At 45.0% G+C, this 15,249-nt stretch overlaps 1 protein-coding gene across 7 annotated transcripts in view; it reads right to left on the bottom strand.

Moving 5' to 3' along the window:
• The window catches only part of Sema5a (semaphorin 5A), a 483,148-nt gene that overhangs the window by 105,853 nt on the left and 362,046 nt on the right, over positions 1 to 15,249 (bottom strand). For all 7 annotated transcript variants that reach the window (XM_087189197.1, XM_004845176.4, XM_021258604.2 and 4 more), the window contains one exon: positions 2,043 to 2,250. In XM_087189197.1, coding sequence (XP_087045323.1) covers positions 2,043 to 2,250 — 208 coding nt within the window. The remainder of the gene's footprint in view (positions 1 to 2,042; positions 2,251 to 15,249) is intronic.

Here is a 15,249-nt window from a genome sequence, read left to right on the forward strand (position 1 = left end):
CAGGAGGGAGACCCAGCTCTAGACAGAACTGTGAGACTCTCCTTCCCAGGAGCCTGACGAAGATGAACCAGTGGCCTTCCGCTCCTTGGAAAAAACAGGAGACCCAAGAATGCCTCCCTGGCCTCTGGCTGCTGGCTCCAGCCCCTGTGGGTTTTCATGCCCCTGTCATGAAAAGCAGCTGTGGGAGATGGGCAGCACCATGCTCTTTGAGACCTCACATGGGAATTAGGTCCCTGAGGTGCATATTTCAAGAGCTGAACTATTGTAACCAGGACTCAACAAAGTAGAGCCATTTGAAAAGGAAGAGTGAGTGGCCTCGTGCTTTGCAAGCCACACATTCCTGTTCTGGCAGCAGAATCATCCTCCGGACCCCTGTGTGGACGTCAGACCTTCGTCTTCCTGTGCATTACACTGTGTCATGCCCCCAAATTCATCACCAGGACTGGAGGTCATTGAGCTGCAGCTGGAAGACCAGTGGCCTTCTGGCTGTTTCCAGTGTGTGACAGGCCCACGAGCTGGACAGTGACCCTCCTGTCACCCATGGAACCATCAATAGCTGGGGGGGAGTCATCCCCACCCTAGGCAGGTTCTGCAGGGAACTCAAGTCACAACAAATTTCCAACAGTCACCGGGGACACATACAGCAAATGGTTGTTCATAAATATCACTCTTTTACTAATGTTCTTGAAGCATTATTATTCACTGGGAGAATCCTGACAGGATTCTTTAATCCTCTGATGCCAAAGGAGGTGCTGTTTGTTAGATTTCCTTTTCTAGAATGGTCTTGAAAAGAATATTATAATGGCTACATATAAAACCTTTCTGCTACATAAGAATATTCCTCTGCAGAAAGCTTTTGATTTTACACCATATAACTTATCTCATTTGATTTTATACCAATTCACATTGTCAGGAAAGAATGTGAGGTCTAAAATACTTTAGGAGACAGGGTCAAGAAATAGCAAGGATAGGTCTCTACCATGAATCTTGGCCTCTGTGTCTCTAAGCTACCACCCCCATGCACCTTGTTTAGAAAAAGAATGGTCTGTATGTGGTAGGTTTTTCCTTTCTACAACAAATCTACACTTATGTATTGCTTTGAGGAATGGAACTGAATAAGAATAATGGTCCCTAAGAACCCTGAAACTATGATTTCCCCAAGGGCATCTTTTGTTAGGGCTAAGAGTACACATGCAATTTGCAGCATGAAAATACTGGTCATTTTTTTTTTTTTTTTTTTTTGGTACCGGGATCAAATTTGGGAGCTTACACTTGCGAAGCAGGCAGTGAAACCACTGAGCTAAATGCCCTGCCTCGGGTTGTGTTTTTGACATGTACAGCCCTTTTCTATTTCCTAGGTACCTGGGCGTGCATTTTCCACATTAAAATCCAAAGAGCTCCACGGTCAATAGCAACGTCACATGGAAGATGAGAAGGTTGGCCTGGTGGAGGGGAGAAGCTGCAGCACTTAGTTCCCTGTGAATATAGGACGTCCTCTCTGTCCTCCTGTGGCCACCTGCAAGATCTAGAGTCCCACGAGTGAGACAGCAGCCAAAGAAGGAGGTGCCCAGGGCAGCAGCCTGTGGAGCCCAGAGAGGATGCCATGGTACCCTCACTGGTTCTTCCTCTCGGGGTTATCAGAGGAAGAGCTTTGACCTAGGAGTACACACGTGAGAATATCCTCTGTCCAGTGTGTGTGTGTGTGTGTGTGTGTGTGTGTGTGTGTGTGCGCTTGCCATTCAAACAAAATATAAGCACATGCTAGAGTGACAGGAAACATTCACACCTCACTAAGCGCAACAACGCAGTGAACAGTCCATTTCACCCTGACCATGTGGCTCGCCCTCTATGGGTACCTTGCAGGCATCTTGTCATGGTTAGGTTAATCCATTTGTCTGAGAACCCTGCATTCTGGGATGCAGGAGGTCCACAGACATCAAGGTACTGGGGTCACTGGGCCACAGGGAAGTGGGAAGCCTCCTCCTCCCATGCCCTCCCTCGGGGCGGGTCTGTCTAACACACTGCCGCATGCACCAGCCTACCTGCGAGTGCGGTAGAACCGGCACCTCTTCAGGGGGATCTTGGCCACGTGCTCCCGCAGACCCACAAACAGGACGCTCTGGCTGTGCAGGATCTGCAGGCTCCGGATGGGCTCCCTCCTCCTCTCTGGGAAGAGCTCGATCTCTTCCAGCAAACAGCTGCTTGAGGTCTGATTCAGGGGTGCGCGTACTTTCTTAATGGTGCCATAATCTGTGAAGGCAACAAGGTTGGAAGAGAATGAGCCCAACAAGTTTCACAGCTGCTTCCCAACTAAACAGAGCACTCAGCACACACAGCCCTGGCTGAACAGCAGGTAGGCTTATCCAAGCATCTTTCAAAAGTGCAGACAAGCAGTCTACCTCCAGAGCCGTCCCAGCATCCACTCTGGATGTGGGGCTCAGGCACTGGGTGTTTAAAGCTCTCCAGTTAGGCTAACAGTTAGCCAAGGATGAGGACTGCTCATTTACTCTTTGCCTCTTCCAGTTGCATGACAAGGAACAGGGTGCATATTGAAGGTTGCTGTGAGCCAAAGTAGCAGGCTTTCTGCAGCACACACCAGGGAAAGAGAAACCCTCAGGGACAATCTTGTGTCCCCAGTGTCAGAGGTGGGAACTTGGCTGCCAGGGTAAGGAAGACACAGAGCGACAGACAACTGCAAATACACCGGGCAACAAATGGTGCGCGGCTTCCTCCTTCCCCTGTTGGGAAGGACGAACATTCTTCTCTATCTCCCCTCCTCCTCTGTTCTCCTCTCCTTCTTCCTTCTCTTTAGGTCCTGTTCTATGGAATGCTTTTCTGGATTGCCACTTTCTTAGTACTTTTCTGTGCTCCATTTCTTCCCTGACCCAGTTCTCCTGGTACCAGGTTTCTGCTAACCGGTGTTTACCTGTGCTTATTTATGAGCTTGGCTACTGGCACTGCCTGGGGGTGAGGGAGCTGGAACCATACAGGCTCCCTGCTCAGGCTACAAGGGGCACAGAGCAGGGTCCTTTCGACCCCCAGTGAGGGATGCACTGTGGCAAGCACCTTTATCTGGGGTGCACATACTCAAAGCCCACGTGTCACTCCCTGGTGTCCTGCAGTGTAATCCCCACTGCTACCAGCCTGCAAATCCCGAGCCGGGAATCCAGCACTCAAGATCCATCACCCATGCCGGAAGTCATCCTGAATATACAAAAAATAAAATGCACCATGATCCTGAGTTTTGAAACAGCAGAATTCCTGATTTGTAAACAGTGAATGAGGGTAAAATCCAGAACTTCTGGCTTGAAAAGCCTTTGGACAGAAAATACCTTACATATTTCTATCTCTGGCCAAGACCTTAGAGACTGAAGATATTTACATTTAAAGGAAAAATATATATGCATACACGTACACATCTGAATTTACTTGACATGTATATCTGAAACATCTTCCATGAACGTTTACTGATTATGAAGTGGCTGCATAGTATACAGCATTAGTAAACAATGGCTTTGTTTTATTTCAAGGTAGCTGGTTAAATGTATTGCTTTTGAAAAAGTTCAAGAGTATACTAACATTTGCTGTGTGTTAGGAAGACTAAAAAGATAGTTTCTGAATTGGAGGGAAGAGATTGTGTGAGTGCGGGAGACAGAGCAACAGAGAGAATAAGAAAAGAGAGGGCTTGGGTACGGAGAAAAAGAGAAGGACAGAGAAAGACAGAGGGAGGAAGACAAAGAGGAAAGAAAAAGGGACAGCCATAGAATCAGGGCAGTAAATGCAGACAGGGGCCAGCTGGAGAGCCTTGCTTTGTGACTCTCATGGCATTTTCCCACCAGCTTGGCGTGACACTGGAAACACGGGTTCCAGAACTAAACTCTACTCAACTGCTTAACAAAGATTCCTTGATGCATATTAGTTTAGTTTAGTTTTGCTTCGTTTTTTGGTGATCACTCTCAGGAATCTGTCCAAATTAATGATAGACTAAATGTGAATACCATGTGCTTTTCAGTCTTAGGTAATTGAAAAGATGTCAGTTTTCAAAGATTTTTAATAATTTGACTTGAATTAGTCATCACTGATCAAAAACTTACAGTGCTCATCTTGCATCTGATTTTCCAGCTGTGGGGTCTAACAAAACTATGGGGCTTAGCACTTCTGAGGTAGGTGCACGGTATGGGTTCAGTCTTCCCTGTTCTTCCCTCACCTGTGGGTGTCTAGTCACTTGCAGAGTCCCCTCTGAATTACCCTCTTCCCTCAGCCATTGCCAGAGTCACTTCCTGTTTCCTGTTTCTGTGCTAACTTCCTGTTGCCTGTTTCTGCACTCACTTCCTGTTTCCCGTTTCTGTGCTCACCTACCCTCAGTCACAGTCTTGTCTCCTATGGTGACCCATGGAATACTAACAACTGTGATGTCTGTCTTTCTGGCTGGAATGTCACTATAAATTTTGGCCCTGCACCTGTAGTTGAGCCTCAGAGGTCTGAGAACCACAATGTCCTACTCTCCTGGTCACTACTATCTCGTCACCTCCTACAGCCTGGTTTCAAGGATGATGGCTCCATTAACCCCAATGCCGCACCAGGCACTGACCCGCCTGCGGGACCCTCCCCCTCCTCACCGGGCTCACCTGGTCCACATCCAGCTGCTCCTTGCCACCCCTCACCTCCACTACTTGACTTTAGATCACCTTCCTTACCTCCCTTTCCCCAGACAAACACTCTGTTCTCCCTGCACCTAGCGTCAGCTTTAGGTACACATCTGAGGACTCGGCTCTCCTGCCTCCATCCCTCATGCTCCATCCCAGTCTAAGGTCACTGTACAATGGTGTCATCATGGACCTTGCTGGACCTGGACCCTGGGACATCTGGCTCCGCCCTCACCTCTGCCTCTTTGTGCTCGGGCCACCAGCCTTCAGAACTTGTGTGCAGCACTAGGAAACTTGGTTGTCCTAACCTGGTACATGCAGTTCCTCTGCCCAAGGTGACAACTGGCAGTGTCATTTGCATTCAGTTGCAGAAAAACAGAGCCCATTTTACAAAACAGACCTTCTCTCAAAACAAATAGCTATTTGATATGAGAAGGCAGGATTATCCTTTGTGGCTCTGTATTGTGTTGTTGTTTTTGTTTTTACAACACTTATCACAGATCCAGGTTTAATTGATTTGTTCCGTGGCTTCTCCTTCCATCTTGAGCTCCACAGGGGTGGGGGTCAACTTTGTATAGTGGCTACTACTGTGGCTGCAGTTTGGGAGCTTCATAAATATGTGCTGGAAAAGAGTGAGCAAAAGAGAGAGGAAAGAAGAAAGGGAAGGGAAGAAGGAAGGAAGGGAAGAGGGAAGGAAGGAAGAAAGGAAGGGAGGAGAGAAGGGCAGGAGCAAAGGAAGAGGGAGAAAATCTGGCCTACACTGAGAACATCATTATTACTCCAATATCTGCTGTGACGTCTTTCTCATGAGCTTCAGCGAGAGCTACATTGGTCAGTATGAAGAGGAAGCAAGAAACCTGTATTTTTCCAATATGGAAGGATTGTAACCTAAAGTGTCATAAAAATGTCAATAAAATCATTGTAATTGCTTTCATCTGATCAAATAGTAAGTCTGAAAAATGTCCATAGATAAAAAACCTATACATGTCCTCTATATATCTTAAATTCAGTACTCTAATCAAAGTCATTTGCAAGAAAAAAAATGTCAGAAATAAATAAAAGTTTCTTAACATTTTTTTCTGTGTACTAGGAACTGAATCCAGTGTCTTTACCCTGAGCTATGTCTCAGTCCTATTTTTAAAAATTTGTATTATTATTACTAATTATTATTATTCACACTAAGCCCCTAAGTTGCTCATGCTGGGCTCAACCTCATGATCCCCCTGCTTCAGCCTCCCAGAGTGTTGAGATCACAGGTGGGCGCCACTTTGCCTAGCCACCGCAAGACTCCTAAGTGGGACTGAGCTGACGGGATAGTTGTCATTTGAAAGTACTGATGATGGCTATTACATGAAACTTCCGGCCATTATTATGCCAAATGGCATGTGTGTCTCATCTTAGCAGAACAGTAAGCAAGCATGCTTATGTCCTAGGATTGCTAGATTAAGCACACAATGCCCATTAGATTTAAATTCCACATAAACCCTGAATAATATTTGAGTATTGAGTATTACTATATCTCATTCAGTAGTCTTCATCCTTTAAGTGACATTCAGGTTAAATGGGTGCCCAGTATTCTTGTTTGATAACAAACATCCCATCACACAGGGTCCCAGCTGCACATCGCAGTGAGCTGGCAAGGATGAACCTCGTGCATGTCTTCGGAGAGTAGACGGATAGCTATTTCCTGCGAACTGCACGCTCAGCTGGGACATGATTTTTTTCACTTTGGTGACTATCGATGAGGTAAGAGATAAGAGCAATCTTCAAAGAACACACTAATTAATCAGCCAAGGCCAGGAAGCAGCACAAGGCAGGAGGAGAGGTTTCAACTGGATTATTTGCTTCCCCCTGTATCCCACAGGCTCTGGGGGAAGTCCTAACACTGAGCCAGCTTTCGGGTGTGGGTTAAGGGGAAGGAAGTGAGCACTCTGGTCCAGACGCGGCCACCTGCCACCCCTCTGGGCCCCGGTACAAGCAGCACCTGCTGCGGCAGGCCTTGTCTTCTCCCGGTGCAACGCCTACTCGGGAATCTCAGGCAAACACACAGTGCGACATGTCTGTTTCCCCACACACTGCTTCAAAAACGAGACAGCAATGAGAAAGCCAAATTCAAATAACTCTGGATGTGCAAGTTGTGTGCTCACTCAAAAGTCAGTAATTCTGGGGATTAAAAAAAAAAAGGACAATAGCCCAAAGAAACGAAGACCTTACAACGCACCCACCCAGATCAGCCCTCGGGTAAGCACAGGGCTTGCTGCTTGCTGGTGACCAGAGCAGACTGCTCCTGTCTAGACAATTCCTAATCCTGGTGTTTGCTGGTCACCGATGAAGCCATGGAAGATAGAGGCAAATCTGAGGGTGAGTAGAAATGCACTGGTGAAAGTGAATTATGCTAATGACAGAGGTAGTGACTTCAACCTCAACCATCTGAGCCAAAGAAAATGACCAAAGGGGAAAGCCAAATTTGTCAATGGAAATAGTTTATGAAGGTAAAGTTTGCACAGTGTCACAAACAGTGTAAACTCAAATTTCAATGTGACTACCAGGGAAGAAATATCTATACAACACTTATCTAGAGACTGGGGCATAAACTGAAAAAGAAATCTCCCTAAAGCATCCCAGGCACAAGAGATGATCCACAAAACACTGAGGTTTGTGCCTCCCACCTCCACCTGCTGGAAAATGGGTCTGGAGTCTAGAACAAAACAGCGACTCAGCAAACTTCGGAAGAGAAAAATATGTTCCTTGGCGAGAAATAAAAGCCGAAATGTGCTTCCATGAAAACATCGAAACAGAGTCTGGCTGCACAGCTGCTGGGATGGACGCCCAGTGTCTCACAGGGCACAGTGATGAGCCACAGGGCCTGGTGAGACCCCCACATCCCTCCTGCGTCAGAGCCAGAGCGGGGCTGAGTGGGTCAGCATAGACCAGCAGCATCCAGTGCAGACACAGTGCAAGTCACAGAAGTAACAGTTTTTCTGGTGGCCACATCTCAGGAGGGTGAGGGGAAGGGACGAATTAATTTCAATAATAGATTTATTTAACCCAACGAAGAACCGGAATACTAGGATTTATGATATTCTGATAAGTAATCCCTGTAAAATTATTAATGAGACATTCTACATTTTCATAAAAGGCCCTTGAGATCTAGAGATACTTTATACCTGTAATGGGTTTCAACCCCTCCCTGCCATGAGGCCGTGGCCATGGCACCCAATGGCGTGGGGTGCACCCAATGGCGTGGGGCACACCCAGCACCCTGGGGTTCTCTGGAGAACCCGGTGCCTAAGTCGACCCCCACCGCCCAGTAGCAGAGAACTCAGCCCCACAACCATGCTCACTGGAGAAGCCCAGCGGTTATTTCCTTTGAAGCAAAGGCCCTCCTCCTCTCCAAATGCCTGAAGGCCCCTTCAGTAATCAATTTCAGTCAGATGACAGGGACAGCAAAGATCAAGCAGGAGCTCGTGGGTGACATGCCAGGACAGCAGCCTGGACACCGGAACATGGTCTTCCGCTCCTCAGCCGGGTACCTGGCATCACCTGCTGGCAGTCGGCCCACAGGCAGTTACAGATACCCCTTGAGTGAATGCGACTATTGTTGAGTCATCTGAGAACCTGACACAGTGACCAAGCAGTGATAATCAAGAGGGGGGGCCTCTTCCTTTCATTTGTTCTGCAGAATTTCCACTCACGTACAGGTCAAGCTATTGCCCCCTTTCCCTTGCAGTGTGGCTTCTCTCTCACTTTCCAAATGCCTCTGACCCATCTCCCCACAGACACAGTGTGGCTGACATGATTTTATCACCTGCAGCCTTGCCAGTGCATGGGTGTTAGCATTTAGCTCTTCCACATCCCCAGAGGCTTAGGCCCCACTGGTGCCACTGGGGTGACGAAGCACTGTAGGGGTGAGGTGGGAGGGGAGTCTGAAGCCATGGGGGGAGTATCCTTTCAGGGGGCCGTGGGACCCTGGTCCCTTCCTCTTTCACATCCTGGACCTCAGGTGAATAGTTTTCTGCTGTGTTGCCCTGTCAGAGAACTCCAATAACGGGGCCAACAAGCATCAACTGGAATCTCCCAAACTGTGAGTGAAAACAAAGCCTTTCTTCCCCTGAGTTAATTATCTGAGGTGTTCCTGACAGAAAGCTGACAAACAGAACATGCTAAAGCAAATGCATGTTTAGAAAAAACCCTGATATACTTATCCCTAAATGAAGATATCAAGGAATGAGAAGTGCAGTTGTAAACATGATGTACAAACAAAAATTAAAGAAAGCCCTGGTCATCTTGATTTACGTTACTGTAAGAAATATACCAATTTTCTTAATCTTACAAGAAAAATCTTTCAAAGAGAAGATGAGTGACATCACGTGCTACGGCCATCTCTAAATGTTTTGTAAAGGTTTTGTAAAATCCTTATGTTTTGTAAACTAAACTTTCAAGCAGACATAGGGCACTGGAGCTGACAAGGACTATAACAATGTTGTGAACTTTGCAGGTGAGGACAGCATGGTGCAGAAAGGTTAACTGAGTTTCAAAGGTTGGCTTACTGCGCCAGAGTTTAGGACTTCTTCATATGTAGTCAGTGCTTTTTTCTGACTTTTCAAAGGTTTTATTGTTTTGAAAGCATAAAAGTGGTCAATACAATCCCTATAATAGTGCATCAGAAATAGGATGGCTGCTGAGATCCCAAAAAGTCAGCTGACTGATAGAACAGAATATTAAGTAGAGACTGCTATTCAAGATAAAAGATGAAGGATGATTTACAGATGTGTGCTTATCTCATTGTAGAATTCACTACACAGACAACTAACACACAAGCGCAGGACAGATCTGCCTCTTCTATGAGCCTTAGGCTCCATCTCTATGAGCTCATGAAGCAAACAAAAGAATAAACTGACAATGAAAAATAATAAAAAACAAAAACTTTCTATTTCAGTTTCCTTTTTTTTTTTTTTTAAAAAAAGAGCATTTAAAGAAAAAGGATTTAAAAAAAAGAAAAAGGATTTGCTTAAACAGTAAAATTTGCAATAAAAATAACACCCCTATATTACTGTATGGTCTATGTTGTATAAGATGAGGTGCAAAACTCAGTTATTAGTCCTTGAAATAATATTTTTAGATTTTGGGGGAAATAGCTGATGTTTTCTAATTTTCAATACTGAAGAGGCTAAAGTGAGTTTAATAGTCTCAACCAGATTCTATTTTTTATCTTGACAGCAAAGGTCAACTTAAATTCAAGTGCAGTAGTCCCTCGTGTGGCATATGACCATGCACTGAAGTAAGACAGGGACAGCTACAAGCTCCGCTGTGTCCCCGCCCGGCCCCCGTGCTGAGGTCTGAATCCCCTGTATCTCAGGACGTGACCACGTTTGGAGACAATAACTGAGGCGAAAGAGGTCAGTTGAATGTCTCAGGGAAAGAGCAGATTAGGATACAGACATGCGCAGGCACAGAGGGAAGAGCCCTTGAGAACAGCAAGAACACCACAAGCCCAGGAGCGGGGCTGCAGGAGGAACAACCCTACTGACACCGTGACCTCGGACCACAGCCTCCAGCGGCACAGAAGATAATTTTCTGCGGCTCAGCCGCCCAGCCCATGGCACTTTGGTACGGAGCCCAGCACACTAATACTGGAATTCTGTGTCCAAAACAGAAAATGTAAAGTATAGATTCGGCCATCCACGTAGTTCGTTCAGAGTAATTTAAAACTAGATCATGAATTGTTTATCTATTTCTCCCCAACTGTAATATAATTGGATGTTATAACTCAAATCCTGATGTGAAGACATTAGACATTTTATTTTCATTATAAATTATATTCAGTTTTTAACCGGGTGTGATCGCAAGAGTCATCAACACCCTATTGCTTTAAATATTTTTATACAGTTTTAACTAACCCTCTAAAATATATGGATGTAATTGAGAAAATTATCAGAGAATGGTAAATGACAGGCAAAATTTTGCAAACAATGCATTTTGGTAAACATTGCATGGGTGGTGGTATTGTCCAAAACTTTTATATGAATGTCTCTGGTGAACTTTGGGGGAAAACTAGAATTAAATTAACATTCAAGAAGAAATTTCATATATCTGAGAAAAAGGTCTCCAATTACAATGAATTTCTTATTGGAGAACTTGGAATTTTAGTTCTATCAACATTTCAAAAATTTATGAAAACAAAACTTTTACAAGAAGGAAAGAAGATGATGAGAGATACAGTAAGGAAAGGAAAAGAAACACAGTTAATCTGATGATATAACACTCACTGTCATTAGAGATAAAAATAAGGTTTCCTTTTTCATACTTGTATATGACAAGATGGGATTTAAACCCATTAACGCTTATCACTGACAAAATTAATGCCTAAGCAATACTTACAAGAAAGCCATTTTATCTTATTGTTTCATGGTTTAAACTGGATGTTCCTGAGAACCCAGAGCAAGGGAAAAAGACTAAGAATCTATGCTAACACGAGCAAACCAGTGCACTTCCACAACATGAGAAAATTATATTTCTTCTAAAATGTAATTAACAACTCAGAGGATGGAGTTATTACACACTTGACATGAGTAAAAATGTTCACTTTGTAAGAAAAGGAAAACATGCAGACCAACAAATTAAAAAAATTGTCCAGGAGAAAGTGATATAAAAATGGAAGGAATTATCAAAAAACATTTGAGGACTAAATCTGTTACCTGTGCTTGATTCTTTATTTTAATTACTCCTTTACTTATATTTTAGGGAAAGTTTAGTATTCAACTTTCTGTGTGCTGAATCCAAGGCAGGAATCACATGTTTGAAAGGGACACATAGCCGCTGGACAGTATCACCTGGGATCCGGCTGCAGCAGGATCTATGACCCCAAGGCCACTAGCCAGGAAGCTAAATCACTTCATTTCCAATTGTGCACTCAACTCAATTTGATTCTGTACCACTGTATCTGAGGAGCATTTTCCGTGTTTGTCTCCTCGACGCAGTTACTGCAGAGCAAAAAGACCCACCCCCCCAACCCCCCACCACATCTTTTATTTGCATCTGCTCCTAGTCCAAGCTTTATCAGTGCGGTAATGATGAAACACCCGCTTCCACTCACTGGACAGCTCCTCACCATAGCAACAGATCATTATATAAAGTTCATCAATTCAGCTGGTCATTATCCCAAAGCAGCAGCAGCTAACACGTTGAGAAAGTTCTTTCTCTTAACTTGTAATTGAGCAAATGAATTAAATTGGTCCTGGCACTGGGAGCTCAGCATTACATTTATATATCCGGGGGAATTTAGAGGGAAAAAAACCCAGGTCTCTTTGGCTAGTACATGCCTGAAAAGGAGATTTTAATTAACTCTGTTATCAGATCCAACTAAAGGCTTATTTTTCCCAAAAAGAATATGTTAGCCAATTTAAACATTCCCAGTCATAGATTCAATGTAACACTTTCTTTTTCTTTTCTTTTTTTTTTTTTTTTGGTACCGGGGATTGAACTCGGGTCCTTGCGCTTATGAGGCAGGCGGCAGCAGCACTGAGCTAAATCCCCAGCCCAATGAAACACTTTTTTATAGCCCATAGTATGATTTAAAACCACACTCTCCTACCCGCTGCCCTCAGCATATAAATTCCAGAGTCAGGCGCCAGGGCACTCGGTCTGTCTTACTCAAGATGGCCTCTCTGCTTCCACAGCCACGCCTGGCTCAAGCCGTGCACCTGGTTCCTTGACTGGAACCTAGAGCCCGGCGGCTCAGCTAGACTTTCAACTCCAACACTTACAGGCTCTGTGGACAGAGGTTACTCAACTCCCTGTGTCTTTTTAACCCCGGTGCCTGGCTTGGGGCATTGGGGCTACTGAGTTTACAGGGCAGTCTATAAAGATCTGCTATTAATATTTTCTGGCTGCTGTTTGGCAAGCAGATGAAAAGTCCTACTCAGATTTTGTATGAAATCAGCCAGCTTCCTACCCCATTAGCACTGGTCGTGCATAAATAGAGGGGAAATGATTTCTTTTTCATGGCAGCTTCAACTCCTTGTGAAACAAAACCTCAACAGCTTCTTGCAGTATGCTAAATCATAAGCTGGCGCTTATAGGAAATTTACCACTAGAGTTTCCTGTGAATAAAAGCCATATTACATTTAAAACAAGAGCGCAATTAATGGAGCCCTCTGGGATGCTTTCTAAAGCTCTCTTCTAACCCCACAGCTTAAATCTAACTCCAATCATTCTGTTAAGGAAGCAATTCAAGTTTCTAAAAGGAAATTACTTGCCTCAGATTTATTGCAACTAAATTACAAAACAACCACCCAGCTGGCACCGTCAGAGGCCCTTCGGACAGTCATCAGGCAGGAGGACAGTGCAGAGCCCCCTCACCCCCAGCGGTGGGATTTATACTGTCTGCTCCCATTAGCTGTCGATCGAGATGGTTGAGAAAAATCTATGCTAAGCACTTTTGCAACATTAATTTAAAAGAAAAATGAGAGCTCTTTATTCAATGGAGTAAGAAGACTATTTTGTCATTTTTCTGAGTTGCTGCATGACACCCATTCTGAGCTGGTGCCCGATGTTCCGAGCGCTTTAGTAGCTTGAGTCTTTTTTTTTTTTTTTTTGGTACCGGGGATCGAACTCGGGTCCTTGCACTTGAGAGGCAGGTGACAGAACCACTAGGCTAAATCCCTAGCCCAATAGCTTGAGTCTTTGTGAGCTTTCTTCAGGCATGATCATGTCCATTCCAAGATGACCTGGGGTCTCCATTAATGGCCCAGATGTTTCCCCAGCATCACGGAAAGATCTTCCATGCACTCTCGGACCTACCACAAGCAACAGGAAATCAGTATCCAAAACAGAACTTGGTCTCTTCTTTGGACTAACTCTGTGTAGGTACCTGAGATTCTCGCATGATGGGAACCTTCCTTGACATCAAGTCTCATTGTCACTCATGACACTTGATTTTGAGGAGCTGATGTGGACAGGAATAGGGAAGAGAAGGTAAGACAAGAGGAGAGCTCGAAGCTCCACAGACTGGTTCCCAAATCTCATGGGCACAGAAAATACAGAGGGACGCTGTGAAGAGGACATTCGAGGTACTGCTCCTGGGACTCATATTCAAGAGGTCTGCAACAGCCTGGCGAGCAGCACTGCTCCTCAGCACTCTAGGCGAACTTCACAGAATTCACTTTGATCACTGGACCAGCAATCGGGGGCTGCTGATGTCAGTCAACATTATCAAGGAGGGCAGCAGTGAGGACAGTGGCGGGTGAGCTTTGCAACATGGTGACTAGTTCTGAATACCTTTAAGCCCCAAGAGATTCTTCATGTGACGTGTTTGGCAATCTCTGTATCACAAGCAGCACTTTCTGTGTCTTAGTCAGCGTCACGATTACACTAAAAGAAGATGCCAGACAGAAGCATCCTCCCTCATCCTGGAAGCTCTTTATTCTGCACATTAAAACTCCTACATGTCCAGGACAGGCCTGTGGGTGGGGTGAGGACAGCTACATGTGAATAACAGGGACTGGCTCTACGTCTCCTCTCCTAATGCAACTGAACAATTCTGTGCCATAGTCTGATTTTCTGACAGATGCCAAAGCAGACACGGAGTTTACATCATTTTCTAAAGTCACCCAGCCCAGGAGAGGTGAGGGACATTAGGTGACTGAAATAGACCTCAATGGTGGTGTAAATGCCCCCCAGGCCACACTGGCTGATTCTTTTCTATTTTCTTTTATATCAATTCCATTCCTTTTCTGAACTTCCATGGCCTTGGTCAATGTCTGAAGAGTTCCAGTCAACACAAATTCACACAATACCGCAATGGCTTCCTGTCCTGTCCATCAGTGATTCGTTTCCTTCTGCAACACCGTAAATGCCTTAAAGTTATTCCAAGTGGAAGTCTTGGCATTCTAATATACAGCACAGTGACAATCATTGACAATAACGTACTGTATACCTGAAAACTGCCCGGAAGGTAGAAGTTAAATGCCCTCATCTCCTGGCCACCCGTCCAAAAAGAAAGAAAGGAAAACAGCATATCACAAAGTGATGGACGTGTTAATTATGATAATGACCATTTCACAATGTCCATGTTAATTATCAGGCTGTACAATTTCAAAATTTGCAAGTTTTTTTACTGCTTTTTTCAGTTCTGGGGATCAGACCCAGGGCCTTGCGCATGCTAGACAAATACTCTATGAAAGAGCGACTCCTTCAGCCAAGTGCATAGAGTTTTCATTGGGAAAACCACCCTTAAGGAGCATCTCATAAGTTTCTTGTGCACCCTAAGCCTCCATAGTAAATAATGTGCCCTCTCTCCCCCATGCCTCCCTAACCCTGCTTGCTTACTGACATATGGAAACACTGGCCGGGGTTAGAGAACTGGATGATACCCATGACATGCAAACATGCTGAGGTATCATCCCGCTGTTTAATATTTGTTACCTGGATACCCCTCCCCCCAGCAAGGAAACTACATAACGTGCATGGGATGCAAACTACACACCTGCTGGGTGGGGCTTGGTCACCTGACCTTATTCTGCTGTTCTCAGTCTGTCCCTGCACACAGGAAATCAGGTACTGTCAAAGGCCACCTCCACTGCCTGGCAGCAGCAGGGCCCTC

Source organism: Heterocephalus glaber, unplaced genomic scaffold (assembly GCF_053883595.1).
Source record: "Heterocephalus glaber isolate CG9 unplaced genomic scaffold, H.glaber_assembly_v1.0 deba00001537, whole genome shotgun sequence".
NCBI classification, from domain to species: Eukaryota; Metazoa; Chordata; class Mammalia; order Rodentia; family Bathyergidae; genus Heterocephalus; species Heterocephalus glaber.